The sequence below is a fragment of the Pan troglodytes genome, chromosome 12, assembly GCF_028858775.2.
Source record: "Pan troglodytes isolate AG18354 chromosome 12, NHGRI_mPanTro3-v2.0_pri, whole genome shotgun sequence".
NCBI lineage: Eukaryota > Metazoa > Chordata > Mammalia > Primates > Hominidae > Pan > Pan troglodytes.
In genome coordinates this window covers 43,629,329-43,652,642 of record NC_072410.2, presented here as the reverse complement: position 1 = coordinate 43,652,642, position 23,314 = coordinate 43,629,329, and the positions used below count along the sequence as shown (strand labels likewise).

At 42.9% G+C, this 23,314-nt stretch overlaps 1 protein-coding gene across 1 annotated transcript; it reads right to left on the bottom strand.

Annotated features, from left to right (window-relative positions):
* Positions 1 to 4,728: 4,728 nt before the first annotated feature.
* On the bottom strand, positions 4,729 to 19,549 carry LOC129141188 (transcription factor NF-E4-like). Its single transcript, XM_063788891.1, has 3 exons — positions 19,401 to 19,549; positions 6,839 to 7,011; positions 4,729 to 5,054 (listed from the first exon to the last, which is right to left on the bottom strand). Exons 1-3 carry the CDS (start codon positions 19,547 to 19,549, stop codon positions 4,729 to 4,731), a joined length of 648 nt encoding a protein of 215 aa, XP_063644961.1.
* Positions 19,550 to 23,314: the final 3,765 nt, after the last annotated feature.

Below are 23,314 nucleotides of genomic sequence, written 5' to 3'. Positions count from 1 at the left end.
TTCTGGATCTTCAGGGGTACGTGTCTTCCAGCTGGCTCTCTTCCTGCTTCTGCTATCTTGCTGGTGCACGCTGCTGGTGCAAATAGCCTTGCACCCTTGGGACTGGGCCTGAGAAGGGAGGAGTTATTCATCTCCTTTAGCTTTCAGGCCCTGGAGAGAATCTTACATTCCTGTCTATTTGGTTATAGAAAAGGGAAAAGGGATAACTACTTCAGGCGTGACATAGGGGTGGTATGGGCACCTTGGAAAAAGAAAAATTTTATTTTTGGTGTATTCTTAAGAGACGGGTTAGTATCTATAGTGTCATTGTAGCAGGAGCATCATCTGGATTGTCTGGCAGTTAACCGTAGTTTCAACAAGAGTTTTAATGGCTTTTATTATCAGTGGGATAACACAGGAAGAAACAGGAGGAGTCCAGTGATGAAGATTACTGTCCTTACCAGCATTTTAAATCATCCTAAAGAACCACCCTCCTAGAAGGTTTGTTGGGTCCCATCCCTTCCAGCTTTGGACTGGTACATGAGCTACTTTTCTTATGTTTGAAGAGATTTCTAGAACTGCTTTTCCATTATTGTCTATGTTAAGACAGCAATTAGAGATATTAAACTTACCACAGACTCCACCCTCTTTTGCTAATAAGTAGTCTAATGCTAGCTAGCCTGTTTTGATAAATTGCCACGTGCATTTGGTTTTGTTGTTGCATGAGCATTTCCAGGGCTGAAGTGGTTTGGTTAGTGATTATCTCTAGAACAGCCTGTAGTCTAATTATTCTATTTAGCATATATATAGGAGTGCGATAACCTCAGGAACCATCCTCAGCCTAAGTGGCAGGACAGTTATACTCGATGATCTGTTGTGGAGGCCATTCATCCCCTTGCCATCTTTGGCTTCCTCCTATCTTCAAGGATCATTTTTCTTTGTTTAGGTTATTGTATACAGTGACTCCGAGGGTGTGGCCCACTGTTAATGTTTTGGAGGAAGGAGTAGTCTTGGGGGTGAGCTTGACGCTGGTACGATGGACCCAGTGGGGGAGTCTTTGGACTCTCACTACAGTTGGCGTGCTGAGTATCACAGTGTAGGGGCCTGTCCACTTTGGTTGCAGCTTTTGGGTGGGGGTCAGGTTGGCAGATAAACACGTCTGTGCTTGCAATGCAGTTATGTTGAGAGGACGAGGAGGTGTCTACAGGAGAGGCATGGCCTCATTTGCTGCTTCACGAATGAAACACCGTGTCTGGATTAAGGAGGGGAGGTAATTCCTGAGTGGCTCAAAGTCTGGTAAGGGTAGAGGCCCTAAGACAAAAGTTCGGCCACACATGATTTCAAAGGGACTATAAAAAGAGGGTGCTTTTGGTGTGCGGAGTCTCATGAGGGCGAAAGGGAGATTTTTTTGTTCACGACTGGTGGGTTTCTAGAGCCAGCTTGGTGAGTTGGGCTTTAAGCACAGAGTTAATTTTTTCAACTTTGCCTGAAGATTGAGGCCTGTAGGGTGTGTGGAGGGCCCATTTTATTTCTAAGGATGTAGAGATGCCTTGGGTAATTTGGCTGATGGAGGCGGGCCCGTTATCGGACTGGATGGATGTTGGGAGTCCGAAACAGGGAATTGCATGCATGATGAGAGTTAGTGTGAGGATATTTGCACCTTCTGAAATTGTTGGGAATGCTTCTATCTACCCGGAGAAAGTACAGACAAAGACTAGAAGACAGAGGAGCCGTTTATCCGGTGGGATATGAATGAAGTCTACTTGCCAATCTTGCCTAGGTATCTGGCCCCAGTCTTGGTGAGTAGGAAAAGGCGGTGGCCAGAGGGAGCCCTGAGGTGACACTAAGTGGCAGATAGAGCAGGATTGGGTAATTTCTCAAACACGGCTGGAAAGGTGAGGACAAGTGAGAATGGGGCAGAGAAGTTGCAAGAGAGGTTTGTAACCAACATGGAAAGAGTTGTGGAGGATTTGGAGGTGAGGAAGACTTTGAGAGTGAGGAAGAACAAAGCGCCCTTCCTTGACATATGATGGTCCTTGCTTTTGAAGGCTTTGGGCTCAGAAGTCCTCCTTTTCTTCTGAGGAGTAAAGAGGAGAGAACAAGGACAGGGACAGAAACCGGCCTTGCACAGGTTGTAGGGCTACTTGTTTGGCTACCTGATCTGCGAAAGCATTTCCCACCGATATAGGATTGTCTGGGGTTTGGTGGCCCCTGCAATGAATGATGGTAACTTTCTGCGGGAGCCTGGCAGCTTGAAGGAGCTTGCTGATGGGGGAGTCATTTATGACAGGGATGTTTTTTGCAGTTAGGAAACCCCGTTCTTTCCAGATGGACAAGTGTGAGTGTACTATGTGGAAAGCATAATGAGAATTTGAATATATGTTGATCTGTTGTCTGGTTGCTAGAGTGAGAGCTCGAGTGAGGGCGATGAGTTCAGCTTTTTGGGAGGTGATGCCTAGGAGGAGCAGATTGGCTTCAATAGTGTGTGTGGGGGTGACACTATAGCATAGCCAGCATGCCGGTGTCCTTGATGTAGGAAGGAGCTACCATCTACAAACCAAGTAAAGGAGGCATCTGGAAGATATTGGTGTGTTAGATTTGCAAAAGGTATAAGAAAGGTTTGAATAGTGTTCAAACAGAAGTGTGTAGGGTCTTGGGTGGTTGTAGCTTCAGGTAAGGGCGTGGCCGGGTTTAGACGGGAGCTGGTTAGCATGGTGATTTGGGGGCTTTCTATGAATAGAGCATACAGTTGGAGGAGCTGTAGGGCAGAGATGAGACTTAGTACACTGTGGTGAGCTAGCATGTCTTTGATGTTATGGGTTGAATAAACTGTTAGGTTGGCATGGTGAGATAGTTTTAGGTTTTTAAGTGTGAGGGCAGCAGCTGCCATCAATGCTCGGAGGCAGGCGGGCCATCTGAGAACTGTGGCTTCAAGCTGTTTAGACAGGTAGGCAACAACCTGGAGGGTGGGTCCCTTAGACTGGGTTAGAACACCCAGTGTAACTTCACACTGTTTGTCGGTATAGAAGGAGAAAGGTTTGGTGAGGTCTGGGAGAGTGAGGACGGGGGCTGAGATGAGAGCCTTCTGGAGTAGATGGAAAGGTTGAGTAATAGGCTGTGCAGGTTTTAAAGGCTCATGGAGAGGGCCTTTTAGCAGCTTGGTATAACAGTTTGGCAAGTAGAGCCAAGGGGGCAACCCAGAGTCTAAAATATCCTGCTTGTCCCTAGAAAAGAGAGAATTTCTTGCTTAGTTTGCGGAGGTGGAAGGGACAGGAGGAGGAATATGCGGTCGGTTGTGAGCCCTTGGGTACACAGGGTAAGATCTAGGCCTAGATAGATGACTGAGGGGGTGCATATTTGTGCTTTTTTAGGGGAGACTTAATGCCCCCGTTCTGCCAAGTTTAAAAGAGAGAGATAGTATGGGCGTTGCAGTCTCTTTGAGAGGTGCTACGCAGGAGCAGATCATCAACGCATCGAAGCAGAGTGGACAGTTTTAGGGATAAGGTACAAAGGTCGCAAGCAAGGGCCTGTCTAAGAAGGTGGGGGCTGTCTCTGAAACCTCGAGGTAGTACGCACCAGGTGAGCAGAGGTGAAATGTGGGTGTCGGGGTTTTCCCACATAAAGGCAAAGAGGTTTTGGGAATTAGCGTGCAAAGGAATTGTGAAAAAAAGCATCCTTTAGGTTTAGAACAGAAAAATGGGTGGTATTGGAGGGAATTGTGGAAAGTGTATGGATTAGGAACTACTGAACATACTGGAAGTACAGCTTGGTTAATGAGCCTGAGGTCCTGGACTAAGCGATAAGTTCCAGCTAGCTTTTTGACAGGTAGAATTGGTGTGTTAAAAGGGGAGTTTGTTGGGCGGAGTAGGTGACTGGCAAGAAGGCAAGAAATGATAGGCTTTAGGCTTATGAGAGCTGCTTGGGGGATGGGATACTCCTTCTGTGATAGGAACTGGGTGGGCTCTTTAAGAGTAATGTGGACAGGGGTGTGGTGTTCTGCAACTGAGGGTGAGCAAGCATCCTAAACAGCAGGATTAACTACAGATGGGGGATAAGGAAAGGTTGTGTGTTTTAGGGTGGGAGGTTGAAGGAGTAGAAGAAAACTAGAAGTACTGGAGGGGTCTGGGTGGATGTGTTGGGTACTATGGGGAACGTGGAAGTGGAGAGTAGTGTGGAGTTTTGAAAGGATGCCTCGGCTGGGCACGGTGGCTCACACCAGTAATCCCAGCACTTTGGGAGGCCGAGGCGGGAGGATCACGAGGTCAGGAGATCGAGACCATCCTGGCTAACATGGTGAAACCCTGTCTCTACTAAAATTACAAAAAATTAGCCGGGCGTGGTGGTGGGCGCCTGTAGTCCCAGCTACTCGGGAGGCTGAGGCAGGAGAATGGCATGAACCTGGGAGGCAGAGCTTGCAGTGAGCAGAGATCGCACCACTGCACTCCAGCCTGGGTGACAGAGTGAGACTCCGTCTTAAAAAAAAAAAAAAAGAAAGAAAGAAAAAGGAAGGATATGTCTGCCTGGGAGCGGAGTTGGGCATGAAGGCAAGACTAACAAAGAGTGAGTGAAGGAAAAAGTGTGCAGGGAGTAGAAAAGTGGCGGGTGGCTCAGGGTTTGGAGATTTGTCCATCAATTCCCACAACACAGACTTGGGAGGACTGGGTTGGTCCTGAAAAATTAGGTAAAGCAGAGTAGGTTGCCCCGATATTAATTTAAAAAAACATAGTGGCCTACCTGCCACCATCAGGGTTACCCTTGGCTCCGATGAAGCAATGGTAGTTGCTGGGGCATCCGTTCCAGGGCACCGTCAGTCTTCAGCGGCAAGACCAATGAGATCTGAGTAGGAGGTTTTGGCCGGCTCAGGAAGGGATGGGGGTGGTCCTTGCAGGGGCCACTCACAGTCCAACTTCCAGTGGAGTCCTCTGCAGAGGAGGTATGGTCTGGTGGGCCTACCTGGATTTGGGCATTTTCTGGACCAGTGGCCTTTATTGCTGCACTTGAAACATGTGCCAGGTGGAGGTGGATTGCTTGGAGGCTTCCGTGTGGAGCTGCGGCCCTGGGGGCCTGCAGGGCCCCTGATGGCGGAGGCAAGCATTTGAGAATCTGCCTGTTTTTGCCTTTTACTTTCCTCGTCACAACTGTTAAAGACTTTGAAGGCTAAATTAATAAGGTCTTGTCGTGGGGTTTGAGGGCCATCGTCAAGCGTCTGAAGCTTGCGTCTAATATCACGGGTGGATTGGGAAATGATCTGAAGGTTTAAAATAGTGGTTTCTTCTGGGATGGCTGGGTTTAGGTTGGTATATTTTCTCATGGCTTCAGTTAAACAAGAGAGAAAAAGGGCTGGGTTTTTGTCAGGACCTTGGGTGATTTCTGAAAGTTTTTCATAGTTTACCACTTTATGGGCACCCCTTTTGAGTCCTGCAAGGAGACACATAATTATGTGGTCTTGATGGCGCCATCCAGAGGCCCCATCTTAATAATCCCAGTGGGGGTCCTGGCTGGGGACTGCCTCTGTGCCAGTAGACAGGGCAGGAGCTTGGTGATGAATTGTATTAGCGTGTGCCTGAGCTAGGGTCCAGATACGGTCCGGTCTTGGTCTTCTGGGGTGAGGGTGGAAGAGAGGATAACGTAGAGGTCATGCCAGGTTAGTTTATAAGACTGGGTAAGGTACTGAAACTCTCTAATATAAAAGGTAGTGTCTTCTGGAAATGAACCGAGTCTTTTGTTAATTTGAGAGACATTAGTGAGGGAAAAGGGAACATGAACTCTAACAATACCTTCAGTTCCTGCCACTTCCCGAAGGGGGCATTCTAGCGCCGGCGCCGAAGTAAGAGTAGGGCATGGGCCAAAGATGGTGCCTGAACGAATATGGGTGGGAGAGAAGAAAGAAGCCAGAAGTGGTTCCTGCTCAGGGTTTGAAGGGGAAGGGGGTTTGAGTTGACAGGCAGTGGACGATAGATAGGGGCATAATGTGGTGGGATGGTTTTACAGGCTTCAGGAGAGCGGGGTGAAGAAGGAGAATTAGTACAGACAATGCTAGAGTTGTCTTGAGGAGAGGATGTTGTAGGAAAAGAAGTTGGTACTTTTGGAGGTGATGCCAGCTGGGAAGATGGCGGCTGAGAAGACAACAAGGAGGTTTGGAGGGTTAAAGAAGACAGTTGAGAGGAAGAGGTAGTGGCTGGGAGGGGTGAACAGCAGTCAGCTGGATAGAATGAGGAAAAAGAGAGAGGGTCGGGGGAGAAAGGCGATCAGGGAGGCAAGAATGGAGGGGAAGGATTTGAACAGGTAAGCAAGGATTGCAGAGGTCGGGTAGTGATCTGAGTGCACAAAGGCCTGGACATAAGGAATTTCTCCCCATTTTTCCAGTCGTCGGCAATAATTGCTCAAGTCAGTTAAAACTGTAAAGTCAAATGTTCTATTTGCGGGCCATTTGGATCCGTTATTTAATTTGTACTGTGGCCAGGCTGTATTGCAAAAAGAAAGACAAGGCGCTTACGGCGGATATCTTGCTTGAGGCCTAAGGTTTGCAGGTTTTTATGAGGCAGCCTAGAGGGCTGTTTTTTGGAATGGAGGACGGGGAGTTTTCCATAAAGGAGGGTAGGCTGGGGAGAACAGGGAAAAAGGAGACCGTCCTGGACAGCCAGAGGGAGATGATAAAAGGAGCAATTGTCACCGCTGCCTTTTTTGTTCCCGAAACAGGATCAAATGGCTAAGAGGCATCCACTTAAGACCAGATGATCAGCGAGTGCCTGACACATGCTGGAGCCTTCTTGGACCAATGTTGGATTTTTGGACCAGACAAACAAAAACAGGCTGTGCAGATTTTTCCCTTTTAACGGGGCTCCCAAGGAAACTCAGCAGTAGGCAAGATCAGCGACTGATGTGCATGCACAGAGAAGTGACTGGAGACCAAGGAGCTTCCTTTGTCCAGCTGCTGTGGCCTGCTTTCTGGGGTGGAGGGGTAGGTCCATGGAGGATGCAGACCTGAGCCCCTCCTGGGTTTCAGCACCAGATGTAAGGTTTTTAATATCACTTCAAACCCCGAGAGCGCGCCAACAGCTAACAGGAGGCAGTGTGTAGCAACATGCTGTTTTAATGAGCACCTGGGTGCAGGATGGCTGAGGCCTAAAATGGCGTCAGCCCCAAGTGAGGAAGGGGCAAAGGTTTTATAGTCTCCTGTAAACAGGAAGTGTCCTAGTCTGACGTAACTGCTACGTTGGACCCAGATGGCCTCTTTCTCGATCTTCAGGGGTACATGTCTTCCAGCTCGCTCACTTCCTGCTTCTGCTATCCTGCTGGCACACGCTGCTGGCGCAAGTAGCCTTGCACCTTGGGACTGGGCCTGAGAAGGGAAGAATTATTCATTTCCTTAAGCTTTCAGGCCCCAGAGAGAATCTTACACTCATGGCCTAATTGCCACTTAAAGGTGACATCTCTTAACACTGTTACAGTGAGACTTAAATTTCAACATGAATTTTTGAAGGGACAAACATTCAAATTACAGCATTCTGCCTCTGTCACCCCCAAAACTTATGTACTTCTCACATATAAAGTACTTTCATTTTAACCCAATAGCTCCTGGTCTTAATTCATTCTAGCATAATCTTAAAAGTCTGTGGTCTAGATTTTCATCTAAATATCATCAAAATTGGATATATGTAAGACTCAGGTTATGATTCATTCTGAGGAAAATTCCCCTCCAGCTGTGAAATCAAACAAATTATATGTTTCTAAAATATATGGTGGGACAGGCATAGGATAGACAATTCCATAACAAAAGAGCAACAGAAAATAAAAAGAATTAACAGGCTCCCACTAAGTCCAAACCCCCACCAAAAAACAACAACAACAACAACAACATTTTAAATCCCGACATTTGAGAATTTTTTGTTTTGACTTCAAGTCCCACTATCAGCACAGACTGGGGCAGGGGTTAGGCCTCCATGGCTTTTCTGGGAGCAACCAATGCAGCAGCTCTCACAGGCTGAAATATTATCCCCAAAGTTCGCTGCAGCTGGGGCTTCCAACTGTTACTGGGAAGTGCAGGAATTTTTGATTAGTTTTAACTGGAGGAAGAATTCTGCCAAGCGATTGATTTAACCAAAAAAGAGAATGTATTGAAGGAAAATAGAGAACAGAGAGTTTATTTCCTCTTTTTGGCTTATATTTAGCATGCCTGTTTTAGGTATTCTCTGGGGTGTAAAATTTTTCAAACCTCCCTTTTGTCATGAGTTCTTCCCTCCTGCTTATGTTTAGCTATTTGCCTAGCAACCCCCCCCCCACCCCACTAATGTTTCATTAGGAATTGTCCTAGTGGGTAATCTCTGTGGTGGCCTTGCACCTGTGTCAGTTCTCTCTTTGAGCCCTGAGGCTCCCTGACACATTTTTTGAAATCTAGCTCCTACGATCAGCAATCCTGGAGAATTAACACGCTATGGACACCATCAAAACTTGTGCCCTGTGCCTTCTGGAGTGATGGCCAGCACCACATCTGGGCTTCGTTAAGCCATTTCTGAGATGGCTTAAAAGAGCTGCTTAGGAATGCAGGAATCAGAGATTTGAGGAAGCCCTGAGTAGTGAGTAACAAGGTCCCAAGGGCTCCCAAGACTCCTCTTTTGATCTAATTCTGTTCTCCAGGCATTGGCATTCTGTCTGGGTTTGTGATGGGAGCTAATCTCCTTATCAAAATTTGGCCACACCCTAGGTTTTTCTTTTTTGAATGTGCCTTTTCTTTATTTAAAACACAGCCAGACTAAGAATTTTCCAAATCTTTACTTTCTACTTCCTTTTCAATGTACATTTCATATTTAATTTTTTCCCCTTTTCTCAAGTTTTACTATTGACAGTTTAAAAAAGTCATGCAGCATCCTTAACAATTTGCTACTTAGATATTTCTTCCACCAGATATCCTAACTTGTGGTTCTTAAATTCTGCCTTTCGTAAAATGTTGGGACACAAAGACAATTCAGCCATGTTTGTTGCCTCTTGGTAAAAAGGATAACCCTCGGGTCATTGTGCAATACCATGTTCTACATTTCCATCTGGGATCTCATCAGAATTACCTCTACCATTCATATTGCTATTATTCTCTTGAAAACCACTTAAGTAATCTCACTGCTGATTTAGGTTTAGCCTATAGCTCTCCTCTTCTTGAGCCCTCACCAGCATAGCCCTTAACACTCTGTTAATAGCGATCTAGGCTTTTTTCTAGCCTGATCCTCTAAACTCTTCTGCCCTCTGCCCATTACTCAGTTCCAAATCTGACACACATTTTTAGGTGTTTTTTATAGTAACAACCCCACTTCTGGTACAAATTTCTATCTTAGTCCATTTTCTACAACTAGAAGAAAACACTTGAGACTGGATAATTTATAATAAACAGAAATTTATTTTCTGACAGTTCCAGAGACTTAAAAGTTCATTATCAAGAAGCTGGAATCTTTCAAGGGCCTTCCTGCTGTTTCATGACATGGCAAAAGGCTGAAGGGCAAAGAAGCAAAAGGGAATGAAACTAGCCATTTTATAATGGTATTAACTTCACCTATGAGAACAGAGCCTTCATGGCTCAATCACTTCTTAAAGGTCCATGTAAAAATGATTACAATGTTCAATTAAATGTCGACATGAGTTTAGAGAAGATAAACTTGATAATTTTTCCTTGATTCTCTTACTATCTTCATTCTTCTGAAACCTGGTTAATATTCATCTCCTCAATTGGCATAATGACATTTGTTTAAAGGTTATATGGTTATCTGTCTTACACTTTTTGTCATTTCATAGCCAGAAATACGTTATCGGTTTAATTTAGATTTGTGAATTTACCTTGCCTTGGAGACAGGTCGTTGATCCTCTGAGGAAAGGATCCTTTCACTTGAGAGAAAATCCAGTTTGGGTTTCCAAATTCCACTTCTATTCCTCAGCCTCATATGTTACAGCAGTTTATATTTCTGCTAGTTTTGTGCCTTCTGTATTTAAAAAGGAGAATGTTGGCCAGGCGCGGTGGCTCACGCCTGTAATCCCAGCACTTTGGGAGGCAGAGGCGGGCAGATCACGAGGTCAGGAGATCGAGACCATCCTGGTTAACATGGTGAGACCCCGTCTCTACTAAAAATACAAAAAATTAGCCGGTTGTGGTGGTGGGCACCTGTAGTCCCATCTACTCGGGAGGCTGAGGCAGGAGAATGGCCTGAACCCAGGAGGCGGAGCTTGCAGTGAGCTGAGATAGCACCCCTACACTCCAGCCTGGGCGACAGAGTGAGACTCCGTCTCAAAAAAAAATGTATGTAATATTAATAATAATAATAATAAAATGTTCTTTATTGTGATACATTGACACATCATGTAAATTCTTGCTTATGTCATTAGTGAGGAAGAGGTGATAGATACCAGGTAGGCATTCTTCTAGTTTTAGATCATTTTGTGTGCTATAACAGAATGAAATAACTGAGATTGTGTAATTTTTAATGAGCACAAATTTATTTTTCTAATTTTTTGAGACGGGGAAGTCCAAGATCAAGTTGTCAGATTTTGATGAGATAATTTTTGCTACATTGTTGCATATACACAGAGTAAACAGAAAAATCTATCACAGTATTTGCCTGGAGAATTTATAACTTTTTAAATAAAACTAATAATATTAAACAAAGATGACAAACGTTGACATTATTTATTCTACTTGGCAGGTTCATAGGTGTTTGTTATGTTAATCCAACTTATTTCTGCATTTAGTAAAAATATTTATGCTATCTTACAAGCTTATAGCCAGGTTAAGATATCTTTTTTCTTATAAATAAGAAAGTCAATCATATTCTTCAGACTTCATAAAAGATACAGTAGGTAGGAGTCCAGTATACTTGGTACCATAATAAGTGTATCTTGCAAAAAAAATGAACAAGTAATTAATAGTTTAAAATTAAAACAAAAAATTCTTTGTGGCATAATTTTTTTAAATATGAGAGTTCTTATTTACTTCAAGAAGACTTAAAGCAAGCAAAAACATTCCAGATATAAAAGATCTAATACTTTAAAATACATAATGAAATACACTGTAACTGGCATGATATAAAACAGAGAGAGATTCAGTTCAATACTGTATCAACAATTGACACAGTATTCCCATAAAAATCTTTATTGCTACCAGTATCTGGAAACACATTGAGATGTTATTAACTTTATTGCTTGCACATGTGACTGGCCAAATTCCGCATGCAAGCTAATAAAACTGATACCTTTACCTGGCAGCTACTTTGTTCCAAAGTGATGCCTTTTGCATATAAACTGTATTTCCTATCTGTTCAAGGTTTATCTCATTGTCCTCCAGAAAACAAGGCCCTTCCTGTGACATAGTTTTACAAGATTCCAAGAAGCTCATTTCAGGTCTTTCCCATCATATTCCCTCTAGCAGTCTTCTTGTATATGGAAAGCAGTCTCCTGGAAATCTAGTGTTAATATGTCCTTAAGTGGGGAAACTTTCTGATAAGCCTCCAATAACGCCAAGAAAATTCCAAGGCTATGGCTGATTCTAGGTGCTGTTTGCCATTTTCCAAGAGGTATTCTCTGCTTTCCACCTTTGGAATTGAGATTTTAGACATATAAGAGAGAGATAATCTCCCACTTGTTTAAATCCTTGGCAGGCATGTAAATAATAGCCTGTCTGCAAACTTTAGACTGGAAAAGAAAGGAGCTGAACAAATAACAAATGCAGCAAGGACATTCCATGGTCTGCTGTGTTCTGCAGGTGTAAGGAAACCTACTTATAAGTTAGCCTATTCTGCTTCACAAGAAACCTCTGATTTTTAAACATTAATTTTTGTCACATGCTGTCTATGCCAGGCTCAATTCTAAATGCTTGCCTAATTAGAAACCATGAAATCCCCATGAAAACCTAATAATGTAGGTGCTGCTACGAACCATATTGGACACATAAAAAAACTGAAGGCAAGAGAAAGGCTAGGTAACTTCTGCAAGATTAAAACAGCTGCTAACACAGGAATAGAAAACCAAATATTGCATGATCTCACTTATAAGTGTGAGCCAAACATCAAGTACATATGGACACAAAGAAAGGAACAACAGACACAGGGCCTACTTGAGGATAGAAGGTGGAAGGCAAGTAAGGATTGAAAATCTACCTATCAGATACTATGCATATTACCTGGGTGATGAAACAATCCATACATCAAACTCCTGCAACACACAATTTGCCTGTATAACAAACATGCACATGTACCCCTGAACCTAAAATAAAATTTTAAAAAGCCAAACAGCTACTATGTGTTGGCACTAGATTCAGACATGCAGTTTAGCTCCAGGGCCATTCCCTGAGTTCCCAAAATACTGATTTTCCTCTACTTATTTCCACATGCAACTCATCCAGCTATCTGGATTCTGAATGATTTCAACACATAACCACCCATTGATTACGGTCAAGGACAGAGGCTCCACAAGAAGAGCTTAAAAAGTGAATAAATGTAAGACATCAAGCACCCAATTCTTAACCTGCAATTTAATTTGTCTTTTACACACACACTAGCACCACCAACCCGTGTGTGTGTGTGTGTGTGTGTGTGTGTTCCTGAAAGGAGGAACTGTTCTTTAGAATCCTCATGGCCTGGTCACCACATAAAAGTCCCACCTCTTAACATTGTTCCAATGGCAATTAAATTTCAACATGAACTTTGGAGAAGACAAACATTCAAACTGCAGCATTCTAGCTGCCTAAAAATCACGTATTTCTCAGGTACAAAATGTATCATTTCATCCCAAAAGCCCCAAAAGTCTTAGCTCATTATAGTATCCTCTTAAAAGTCTAAGGTCCAGATTCTCATCTAAATATAATCAAAATCAGATACGTGTGAAAGTCAAGTATGATTCATTCTGAGGCACATGTTTCTCCAGCTGTGAAATCAAGTAAGTTATGTACTTCCACAATATAGTGATGGGACAGGCACAGGATGGACAGCCTCATTCCAAAAGAGAGAAATGGAAAATAAAAATAAATAATAAGTCTGTAATAAGTCCAATTCCCACCAAAGCAAATAACATTAAATCTTGAGGTTTGAGAATAATCGTCTTTGGCTCCAAGTCAAACCTTCTCTACATATTGGGGTGAGGGTTGGGCCCCCATGATTTTGCTGGGTGCATCCCAGGAAGTAGCTATCAGAGGTTAGAGTCTCTTTTATGCAGCCTTCTACAGATGGCATCTCACACTGCTGGATCTACAGTTAGGGTTTTGAAGAAAACCCACTCCCCAAAGTTCTACTAGAAATTGCCCTAGTGGACAAACTCTGTGGTGACCCTGTCCTAGTGTCAATTATTTGAGCCCCGAGCCTCTCTGAGGCATCTTTTGAAATCTATAATAGGCAAGGCTACAAAATTAGCAACCAGTGGGCACTGCCAAGATTTACATCCTGCACCTTCTGGAATGGTGGATGAAGCCACAAGTGAGATCCTTTTTCTTTTTTTTTTAATTATACTTTAAGTTTTAGGGTACATGTGCACATTGTGCAGGTTAGTTACATATGTATACATGTGCCATGCTGGTGCACTGCACCCACTAACTCGCCATCTAGCATTAGGTATATCTCCCAATGCTATCCCTCCCCACTCCCCCCACCCCACAACAGGCCCCAGAGTGTGATGTTCCCCTTCCTGTGTCCATGTGATCTCATTGTTCAGTTCCCACCTATGAGTGAGAATATGTGGTTTTTTGTTTGGTTTTTTGTTCTTGCGATAGTTTACTGAGAATGATGATTTCCAATTTCATCCATGTCCCTACAAAGGACATGAACTCATCATTTTTTATGGCTGCATAGTATTCCATGGTGTATATGTGCCACATTTTCTTAATCCAGTCTATCATTGTTGGACATTTGGCTTGGTTCCAAGTCTTTGCTATTGTGAATAATGCCGCAATAAACATACGTGTGCATGCGTCTTTATAGCAGCATGATTTATACTCCTTTGGGTATATACCCAGTAATGGGATGGCTGGGTCAAATGGTATTTCTAGTTCTAGATCCCTGAGGAATCGCCACACTGACTTCCACAATGGTTGAACTAGTTTACAGTCCCACCAACAGTGTAAAAGTGTTCCTATTTCTCCACATCCTCTCCAGCACCTGTTGTTTCCTGACTTTTTAATGATTGCCATTCTAACTGGTGTGAGATGGTATCTCATTGCGGTTTTGATTTGCATTTCTCTGATGGCCAGTGATGGTGAGCATTTTTTCATGTGTTTTTTGGCTGCATAAATGTCTTCTTTTGAGAAGTGTCTGTTCATGTCCTTTGCCCACTTTTTGATGGCGTTGTTTGTTTTTTTCTTGTAAATTTGTTTGAGTTCATTGTAGATTCTGGATATTAGCCCTTTGTCAGATGAGTAGGTTGCGAAAATTTTCTCCCATTTTGTAGGTTGCCTGTTCACTCTGATGGTAGTTTCTTTTGCTGTGCAGAAGCTCTTTAGTTTAATTAGATCCCATTTGTCAATTTTGTCTTTTGTTGCCATTGCTTTTGGTGTTTTAGACATGAAGTCCTTGCCCATGCCTATGTCCTGAATGGTAATGCCTAGGTTTTCTTCTAGGGTTTTTATGATTTTAGGTCTAACATTTAAGTCTTTAATCCATCTTGAATTGATTTTTGTATAAGGTGTAAGGAAGGGATCCAGTTTCAGCTTTCTCCATATGGCTAGCCACTTTTCCCAGCACCATTTATTAAATAAGGGAATCCTTTCCCCATTGCTTGTTTTTCTCAGGTTTGTCAAAGATCAGATAGTTGTAGATATGCGGCGTCATTTCTGAGGGCTCTGTTGTGCTCCATTGATCTATAGCTCTGTTTTGGTACCAGTACCATGCTGTTTTGGTTACTGTAGCCTTGCAGTATAGTTTGAAGTCAGGTAGTGTGATGCCTCCAGCTTTGTTCTTTTGGCTTAGGATTGACTTGGCGATGCGGGCTCTTTTTTGATTCATATGAACTTTAAAGTAGTTTTTTCCAATTCTGTGAAGAAAGGCATTGGTAGCTTGATGGGGATGGCATTGAATCTGTAAATTACCTTGGGCAGTATGGCCATTTTCATGATATTGATTCTTCCTACCCATGAGCATGGAATGTTCTTCCATTTGTTTGTATCCTCTTTTATTTCCTTGAGCAGTGGTTTGTAGTTCTCCTTGAAGAGGTCCTTCACATCCCTTGTAAGTTGGATTCCTAGGTATTTTATTCTCTTTGAAGCAATTGTGAATGGGAGTTCACTCATGATTTGGCTCTCTGTTTGTCTGTTGTTGGTGTATAAGAATGCTTGTGATTTTTGTACATTGATTTTGTATCCTGAGACTTTGCTGAAGTTGCTTATCAGCTTAAGGAGATTTTGGGCTGAGACGATGGGGTTTTCTAGATATACAATCATGTCATCTGCAAACAGGGACAATTTGACTTCCTCTTTTCCTAATTGAATACCTTTTATTTCCTTCTCCTGCCTAATTGCCCTGGCCGGAACTTCCAACACCATGTTGAATAGGAGTGGTGAGAGAGGGCATCCCTGTCTTGTGCCAGTTTTCAAAGGGAATGCTTCCAGTTTTTGCCCATTCAGTATGATATTGGCTGTGGGTTTGTCACAGATAGCTCTTATTATTTTGAAATACATCCCATCAATACCTAATTTATTGGGAGTTTTTAGCATGAAGGGTTGTTGAATTTTGTCAAAGGCTTTTTCTGCATCTATTGAGATAATCATGTGGTTTTTGTCTTTGGCTCTGTTTATATGCTGGATTACATTTATTGATTTTCGTATATTGAACCAGCCTTGCATCCCAGTGATGAAGCCCACTTGATGATGGTGGAGAAGCTTTTTGATGTGCTGCTGGATTCATTTTGCCAGTATTTTACTGAGGATTTTTGCATCAATGTTCATCAAGGATATTGGTCTAAAATTCTCTTTTTTTGTTGTGTCTCTGCCTGGCTTTGGTATCAGAATGATGCCGGCCTCATAAAAAGAGTTAGGGAGGATTCCCTCTTTTTCTATTGATTGGAATAGTTTCAGAAGGAATGGTACCAGTTCATCTTTGTACCTCTGATAGAATTCGGCTGTGAATCCATCTGGTCCTGGACTCTTTTTCATTGGTAAGCTATTGATTATTGCCACAATTTCAGATCCTGTTATTGGTCTATTCAGAGATTCAACTTCTCCCTGGTTTAGTCTTAGGAGAGTGTATGTGTCGAGGAATTCATCCATTTCTTCTAGATTTTCTAGTTTATTTGCATAGAGGTGTTTGTAGTATTCTCTGATGGTAGTTTGTATTTCTGTGGGATCGGTGGTGATATCCCCTTTATCACTTTTTATTGTGTCTATTTGATTCTTCTCTCTTTTTTTCTTTATTAGTCTTGCTAGCAGTCTATCAATTTTGTTGATCCTTTCAAAAAACCAGCTCCTGGATTCATTAATTTTTTGAAGGGTTTTTTGTGTCTCTATTTCCTTCAGTTCTGCTCTGATTTTAGTTATTTCTTGCCTTCTGCTAGCTTTTGAATGTGTTTGCTCTTGCTTTTCTAGTTCTTTTAATTGTGATGTTAGGGTGTCAATTTTGGATCTTTCCTGCTTTCTCTTGTGGGCATTTAGTGCTATAAATTTCCCTCTACACACTGCTTTGAATGCATCCCAGAGATTCTGGTATGTTGTGTCTTTGTTCTTGTTGGTTTCAAAGAACATCTTTATTTCTGCCTTCATTTTGTTATGTAGCCAGTAGTCATTCAGGAGCAGGTTGTTCAGTTTCCATGTAGTTGAGCGGTTTTGAGTGAGATTCTTAATCCTGAGTTCTAGTTTGATTGCACTGTGGTCTGAGAGATAGTTTGTTATAATTTCTGTTCTTTTACATTTGCTGAGGAGAGCTTTACTTCCCAGTATGTGGTCAATTTTGGAATAGGTGTGATGTGGTGCTGAAAAAAATGTATATTCTGTTGATTTGGGGTGGAGAGTTCTGTAGATGTCTATTAGGTCCACTCGGTGCAGAGCTGAGTTCAATTCCTGGGTATCCTTGTTGACTTTCTGTCTTGTTGATCTGTCTAATGTTGACAGTGGGGTGTTAAAGTCTCCCATTATTAATGTGTGGGAGTCTAAGTCTCTTTGTAGGTCACTCAGGGCTTGCTTTATGAATCTGGGTGCTCCTGTATTGGGTGCATATGTATTTAGGATAGTTACCTCTTCTTGTTGAATTGATCCCTTTACCATTATGTAATGGCCTTCTTTGTCTCTTTTGATCTTTGTTGGTTTAAAGTCTGTTTTATCAGAGACTAGGATTGCAACCCCTGCCTTTTTTTGTTTTCCATTTGCTTGGTAGATCTTCCTCCATCCTTTTATTTTGAGCCTATGTGTGTCTCTGCATGTGAGATGGGTTTCCTGAATACAGCACACTGATGGGTCTTGACTCTTTATACAATTTGCCAGTCTGTGTCTTTTAATTGGAGCATTTAGTCCATTTACATTTAAAGTTAATATTGTTATGTGTGAATTTGATCCTGTCATTATGATGTTAGCTGGTTATTTTGCTCGTTAGTTGATGCAGTTTCTTCCTAGTCTTGATGGTCTTTACATTTTGGCATGATTTTGCAGCAGCTGGTACCGGTTGTTCCTTTCCATGTTTAGCACTTCCTTCAGGAGCTCTTTTAGGGCAGGCCTGGTGGTGACAAAATCTCTCAGCATTTGCTTGTCTGTAAAGTATTTTATTTCTCCTTCGCTTATGAAGCTTAATTTGGCTGGATATGAAATTCTGGGTTGAAAATTCTTCAAGAATGTTGAATATTGGCCGCCACTCTCTTCTGGCTTGTAGGGTTTCTGCTGAGAGATTCACTGTTAGTCTGATGGGCTTCCCTTTGTGGGTAACCTGACCTTTCTCTCTGGCTGCCCTTAACATTTTTTCCTTCATTTCAACTTTGGTGAATCTGACAATTATGTGTCTTGGAGTTGCTCTTCTCGAGGAGTATCTTTGTGGCGTTCTCTGTATTTCCTGAATCTGAACGTTGGCCTGCCTTGCTAGATTGGGGAAGTTCTCCTGGATAATATTCTGCAGAGTGTTTTCCAACTTGGTTCCATTCTCCCCATCAGTTTCAGGTACACCAATCAGATGCAGATTTGGTCTTTTCACATAGTCCCATATTTCTTGGAAGCTTCGCTCATTTCTTTTTTTCTTTTTTCTCTAAACTTCCCTTCTCGCTTCATTTCATTCATTTCATCTTCCATTGCTGATACCCTTTCTTCCAGTTGATCGCATCGGCTCCTGAGGCTTCTGCATTCTTCACGTAGTTCTCGAGCCTTGGTTTTCAGCTCCATCAGCTCCTTTAAGCACTTCTCTGTGTTGGTTATTCTAGTTATACATTCCCCTAAATTTTTTTCAAAGTTTTCAACTTCTTTGCCTTTGGTTTGAATGTCCTCCCATAGCTCAGAGTAATTTGATCGTCTGAAGCCTTCTTCTCTCAGCTCGTCAAAGTCATTCGCCATCCAGCTTTGTTCCTTTGCTGGTGAGGAACTGCGTTCCTTTGGAGGAGGAGAGGTGCTCTGCTTTTTAGAGTTTCCAGTTTTTCTGTTCTGTTTTTTCCCCATCTTTGTGGTTTTATCTACTTTTGGTCTTTGATGATGGTGATGTACAGATGGGTTTTTGGTGTGGATGTCCTTTTTGTTTGTTAGTTTTCCTTCTAACAGACAGGACCCTCAGCTGCAGGTCTGTTGGAATACCCTGCCCTGTGAGGTGTCAGTGTGCCCCTGCTGGGGGGTGCCTCCCAGTTAGGCTGCTCAGGGGTCAGGGGTCAGGGACCCACTTGAGGAGGCAGTCTGCCCGTTCTCCCCATTCTCAGATCTCCAGCTATGTGCTGGGAGAACCACTGCTCTCTTCAAAGCTGTCAGACAGGGACATTTAAGTCTGCAGAGGTTACTGCTGTCTTTTTGTTTGTCTGTGCCCTGCCCCCAGAGGTGGAGCCTACAGAGGCAGGCAGGCGTCCTTGAGCTGTGGTGGGCTCCACCCAGTTCGAGCTTCCCGGCTGCTTTGTTTACCTAAGCAAGCCTGGGCAATGGCGGGCGCCCCTCCCCCAGCCTCGCTGCCGCCTTGCAGTTTGATCTCAGACTGCTGTGCTAGCAATCAGCGAGACTCCGTGGGTGTAGGACTCTCCGAGCCAGGTGCGGGATATAATCTCGTGCTGCGCTATTTTTTAAGCCGTTCGGAAAAGCGCAGTATTCGGGTGGGAGTCACCCGATTTTCCAGGTGCGTCCGTCACCCCTTTCTTTGACTCGGAAAGGGAACTCCCTGACCCCTTGCGCTTCCCAAGTGAGGCAATGCCTCGCCCTGCTTCGGCTCGCACACGGTGCGCGCACCCACTGACCTGCGCCCAGTGTCTGGCACTCCCTAGTGAGATGAACCTGGTACCTCAGATGGAAATGCAGAAATCACCGTCTTCTGCGTCGCTCACGCTGGGAGCTGTAGACCGGAGCTGTTCCTATTCCACACGTGAGATCCTTTAAGCCACTTCTGAAATGGTAAGGATTGCTACTCCGGAATGTAGGCATCAGAGACTTGAAGTAGCCCTGGGCATTGAGCATCAAGGTCTCTAGGGCTTCCAAGGTCCAGCTTTTAGTATAATTCTATCCCCTAGATATTGGCATTCTAGACCTGTGATGGGAGAAGCAGCACCAGTAATCTCCAAGATGACATTGGGATCATTCTTCCGTTGTCTTGATGAATTGTCTTGATGAAGAAGCAGCTAGCTTCTTCCATTCATACTAATCTCTATATCAAATAGTTACTTGGCTATATTTTTGGTTTTCTCTTGTTACCTTGCTTTTTCTTTCTTAAAAACAAAGCAACCCTGAGATTTTTTCAAATATTTACACTTTGTTTATCTTTTCACATAAATTATATCTTCTTTTTTTCATCAAATTTATTTTAAGTTCCAGGGTACATGTACAGAATATGCAGGTTTGTTACATAGGTAAACGTATGTCATGGTGATTCGCTGCACAGATCAGCCCATCACCTAGGTATTAAGCCCAGCATCCATAAGCTTTAAGTTGCTTCTTTCTTCCTGAATTTTACTATTATTAGGTCAAAGAAGCCATGCAGCATCCTCAACAATTTGCTGCCGAGATATTTCTTTTAGCAAACATCCTAGTTTACGGTTCTTAAAGTCTGCTTTCGCAAATTGCTGGGACACAAAGATAATTCAGCCAAGTTCTTTACCACTTTATATAAAGGATGGCCCTTCCTCCATTGTGCAATACCATGCTCCTCATTTCCATCTAAGACCTTATCAGTATTACTTCTAGTGTCTGTGTTGCTAACAATATTCTGTATACATTTACTTAGTAATCTTAGAGATGATTTAGGCTTGGCTGTTAGCTCTCCTTCTTCTGAGCCCTCATCAGGAAAGCCCTTAACTCTCTGTTAATGGCAATATAGACTTTTTCTAGCCTCTTCTTTCAAACCCATCCAGCCTCTGCTCATTACCCAGTTCCAAAGCTGACATACGTTTTTATGTATTTGTTATGGTAAGAATACCGCTTCTGGTACCAATTTCTATCTTAGTTTTTGTGTGTGTGTGTGTGCTGCTAGGACAGAATACCTGAGAGAGGGAAATTTATAATTGACAGAAATTTATTTTCTCACAGCTCTGGATACTAAGTTCAACATCATGGTGCTTGCACTTGGCAATGGCATTCCTACTGTGTTATCTCATGGTAAAAGGCTGAATGACAAAAAGGCAAAAGGAAATGAAAGGAGCCATCTTATAATGTCATTAATCCCACCCATGAGAACAGAAGCCTCATAGCTCCATTAATTCTTTAAGGTAACATTACTTAGTAGTATTGCAATAGCAGTTAAATTTCGACAAAAGTTTTGGAGGGAACACATATTATAACCTTCTCTGATTTTCTTACCTTTTTGGTTCATCTGGACCCTGGCTAATATTCATCTCAATTAACATAATGGTATTTTTAAAAGTGTTATCTGGCTTCCTCTTTTACATTTTCTCTAATTCCATAGCAAGACATCCATTATGAGTTGAGTTTAAGTTTGTGGATTTACCATGTCTTTGAGGCAGGCCATTGTTTCTCTGAAGAAAGAATCTTTTCACATGAGAGAGAATAAAATCTGAGCTCCCAAACTCCACCTCTATTCTTAAATCTCAGATTTTAAGGCAGTTTATATTTGTGCTAGTCTGTGGCTAACATCAATGTGTGTTTTAAAAGCCCAATGCTGTTTGGCAGATGATGGCTCTGACCATGGCTATATGCTTAGCTTTTCATGTTTTAGGGTTCAGGGATCCATTACTCCTGCAGAATATAATTCACTCCGAAACTGAGGATCAGAATCTTTGGAGCTTTCCCTAAACCAAATTTGGCCCTTCAGCCCATAGGCTTATAATGGACAGTTGACAACAGTCCTTGACGAGTGATTCCTCCTTGGAAGTCTCACAAAAATAAGTCAAACCCCACTGGCAACAAGTCAACTGGTCCGGAGACTGCAAAGTAGAGACAATGTATTCACAAAACTGAGTTTGACTTTGTTTCTCTGTGAAATGTATAAATGGAGGAAGTGGGATGGTGGTTAGGAAACCTGAGAGACTATAGACACTCAGAGGAGGATATGGTATAACTCCAGCTTCCATGTGGAGATGAGGTTGTCAATGGGAAGCTTTTACAAAATAACCATAAAGTAAAATAGCTGCTGGAGCCCACAGGGAAAGGAGGGGCAAAGTGGTGGAAGGAATAGCAGACTGGGAAGTGGATTGGAGTTTCAGCATTTTGTTTGATCACTAATGGACAATGGTTCTCTTTAGAGAGGAGGGATCCAATTTTAGTGTCTGAACTAGACAATAAAATTCTCTGAATACCTGTCTCCTTATGAGAGGGAGTGGAACAATACGTGATCCCATCTACCAATAACTTTCCATTCTTACCAGTTGTGTCAGAATTTTAGAACTTTTGCAGGGTGGGTGATAGAGCAGAGAAACAGCACAGACCCTGGTGTCAGGTTCACTGGGTCTGAATTCTAACTATGCCACATATCGTGGTTACTGTGTGACCCTGGGCAAGTTAATCCACCTTTCTGTGGATAAGGTTTATTTATTTATTTATTTATTTATTTATTTATTTATTTACTAAGGTAACGTCTTCTATGTAGGGATTTTTTTTTTTCTTGAAATGGAGCCTTGCTCTGTTGCCAGGCTGGAGTGCAGTGGCGCTATTTTGGCTCACTGCAACCTCCGCCTCCCAGGCTCAAGCGATTCTCCTGCCTCAGTCTCCGAAGTAGCTGGGACTACAGGCGTGCGCCACCATGCCCAGCTAATTTTTGACGGGGTTTCACCATGTTGGCCAGGATAATCTCGATCTCTTGACCTCATGATCCACCCATCTTAGCCTCCCAATATGTAGGGATATTTTTTAAAAGTTAACATATTTGACACATGTACAAATATTTCTCAGAACGTGAAAATTGTAATATACATGTTTGTGCAAATGGAATAATATAACAGAAATATTCTAAACTATTATATGAAAGGGTGTATTTGAAGGTATTATGAAGGTACACAGAGAATTATAGTTTCAGCTTTAATCATCACTGTTATGTGTTTAGCAGAAAGCCAACAGTGTTAAAGAGTGCCTTTGCTGAATGCATCATCACCATCATCACTCTCTTCCTCCTCTTTATCCTCAAGGTATCTGGCAACAGTTCTGAAGAGGCATTAGAGTTGATTTATTACTTTGGGGAAGTGAGATGTAAGGTGCAGTCCCCAGAAACCTTCAGCTTCTTCCGTGGGAGTTTCTCTTTCCACAGGCTCCTTTCAGGACACGCCTAGTCAGTAGAGGAGGCCTCCGTGGTAAATGACGTTAACATTCCACGAACTTCTGTCTCTCCCATTCCCCACTGCCCCAAGCAGGATGGTCCACATCTTGTCCTGCTGCTGCCCTTGTCCCTTGTCCCACAGATGGTCCTGCTCAAGGCTTACACCACTCACTGCCCCTCCTCCCAGAGTCCTCCCTTCACACCCATCATCACTATTCCTGGAAGGTCTCTGCTTCTTCCTGGGCTGCTCAGGGCCATGAGAACTGGACATCTGGTTGCTGTTGGGAAAGGACAAAGCCCATCTTTGACTTGCACAGTTTGCCAAGCTGTTTGTGAAAGAGGACTTTATATGTGACCACTCCCAGGGTGTGCCAGGAAGAGTTCCCCCTGATGCCAGAATTCCCTTGTGTTGGAGCCATCTGTAGGGTCTCTGAGCTTCTACCCTTGCCCTCTGCTTGGAATTCAAATTCAAAGCTCTCTTTACAGTAGGAGGGATCCACAGGAAAATAGCTTCTGTTGTG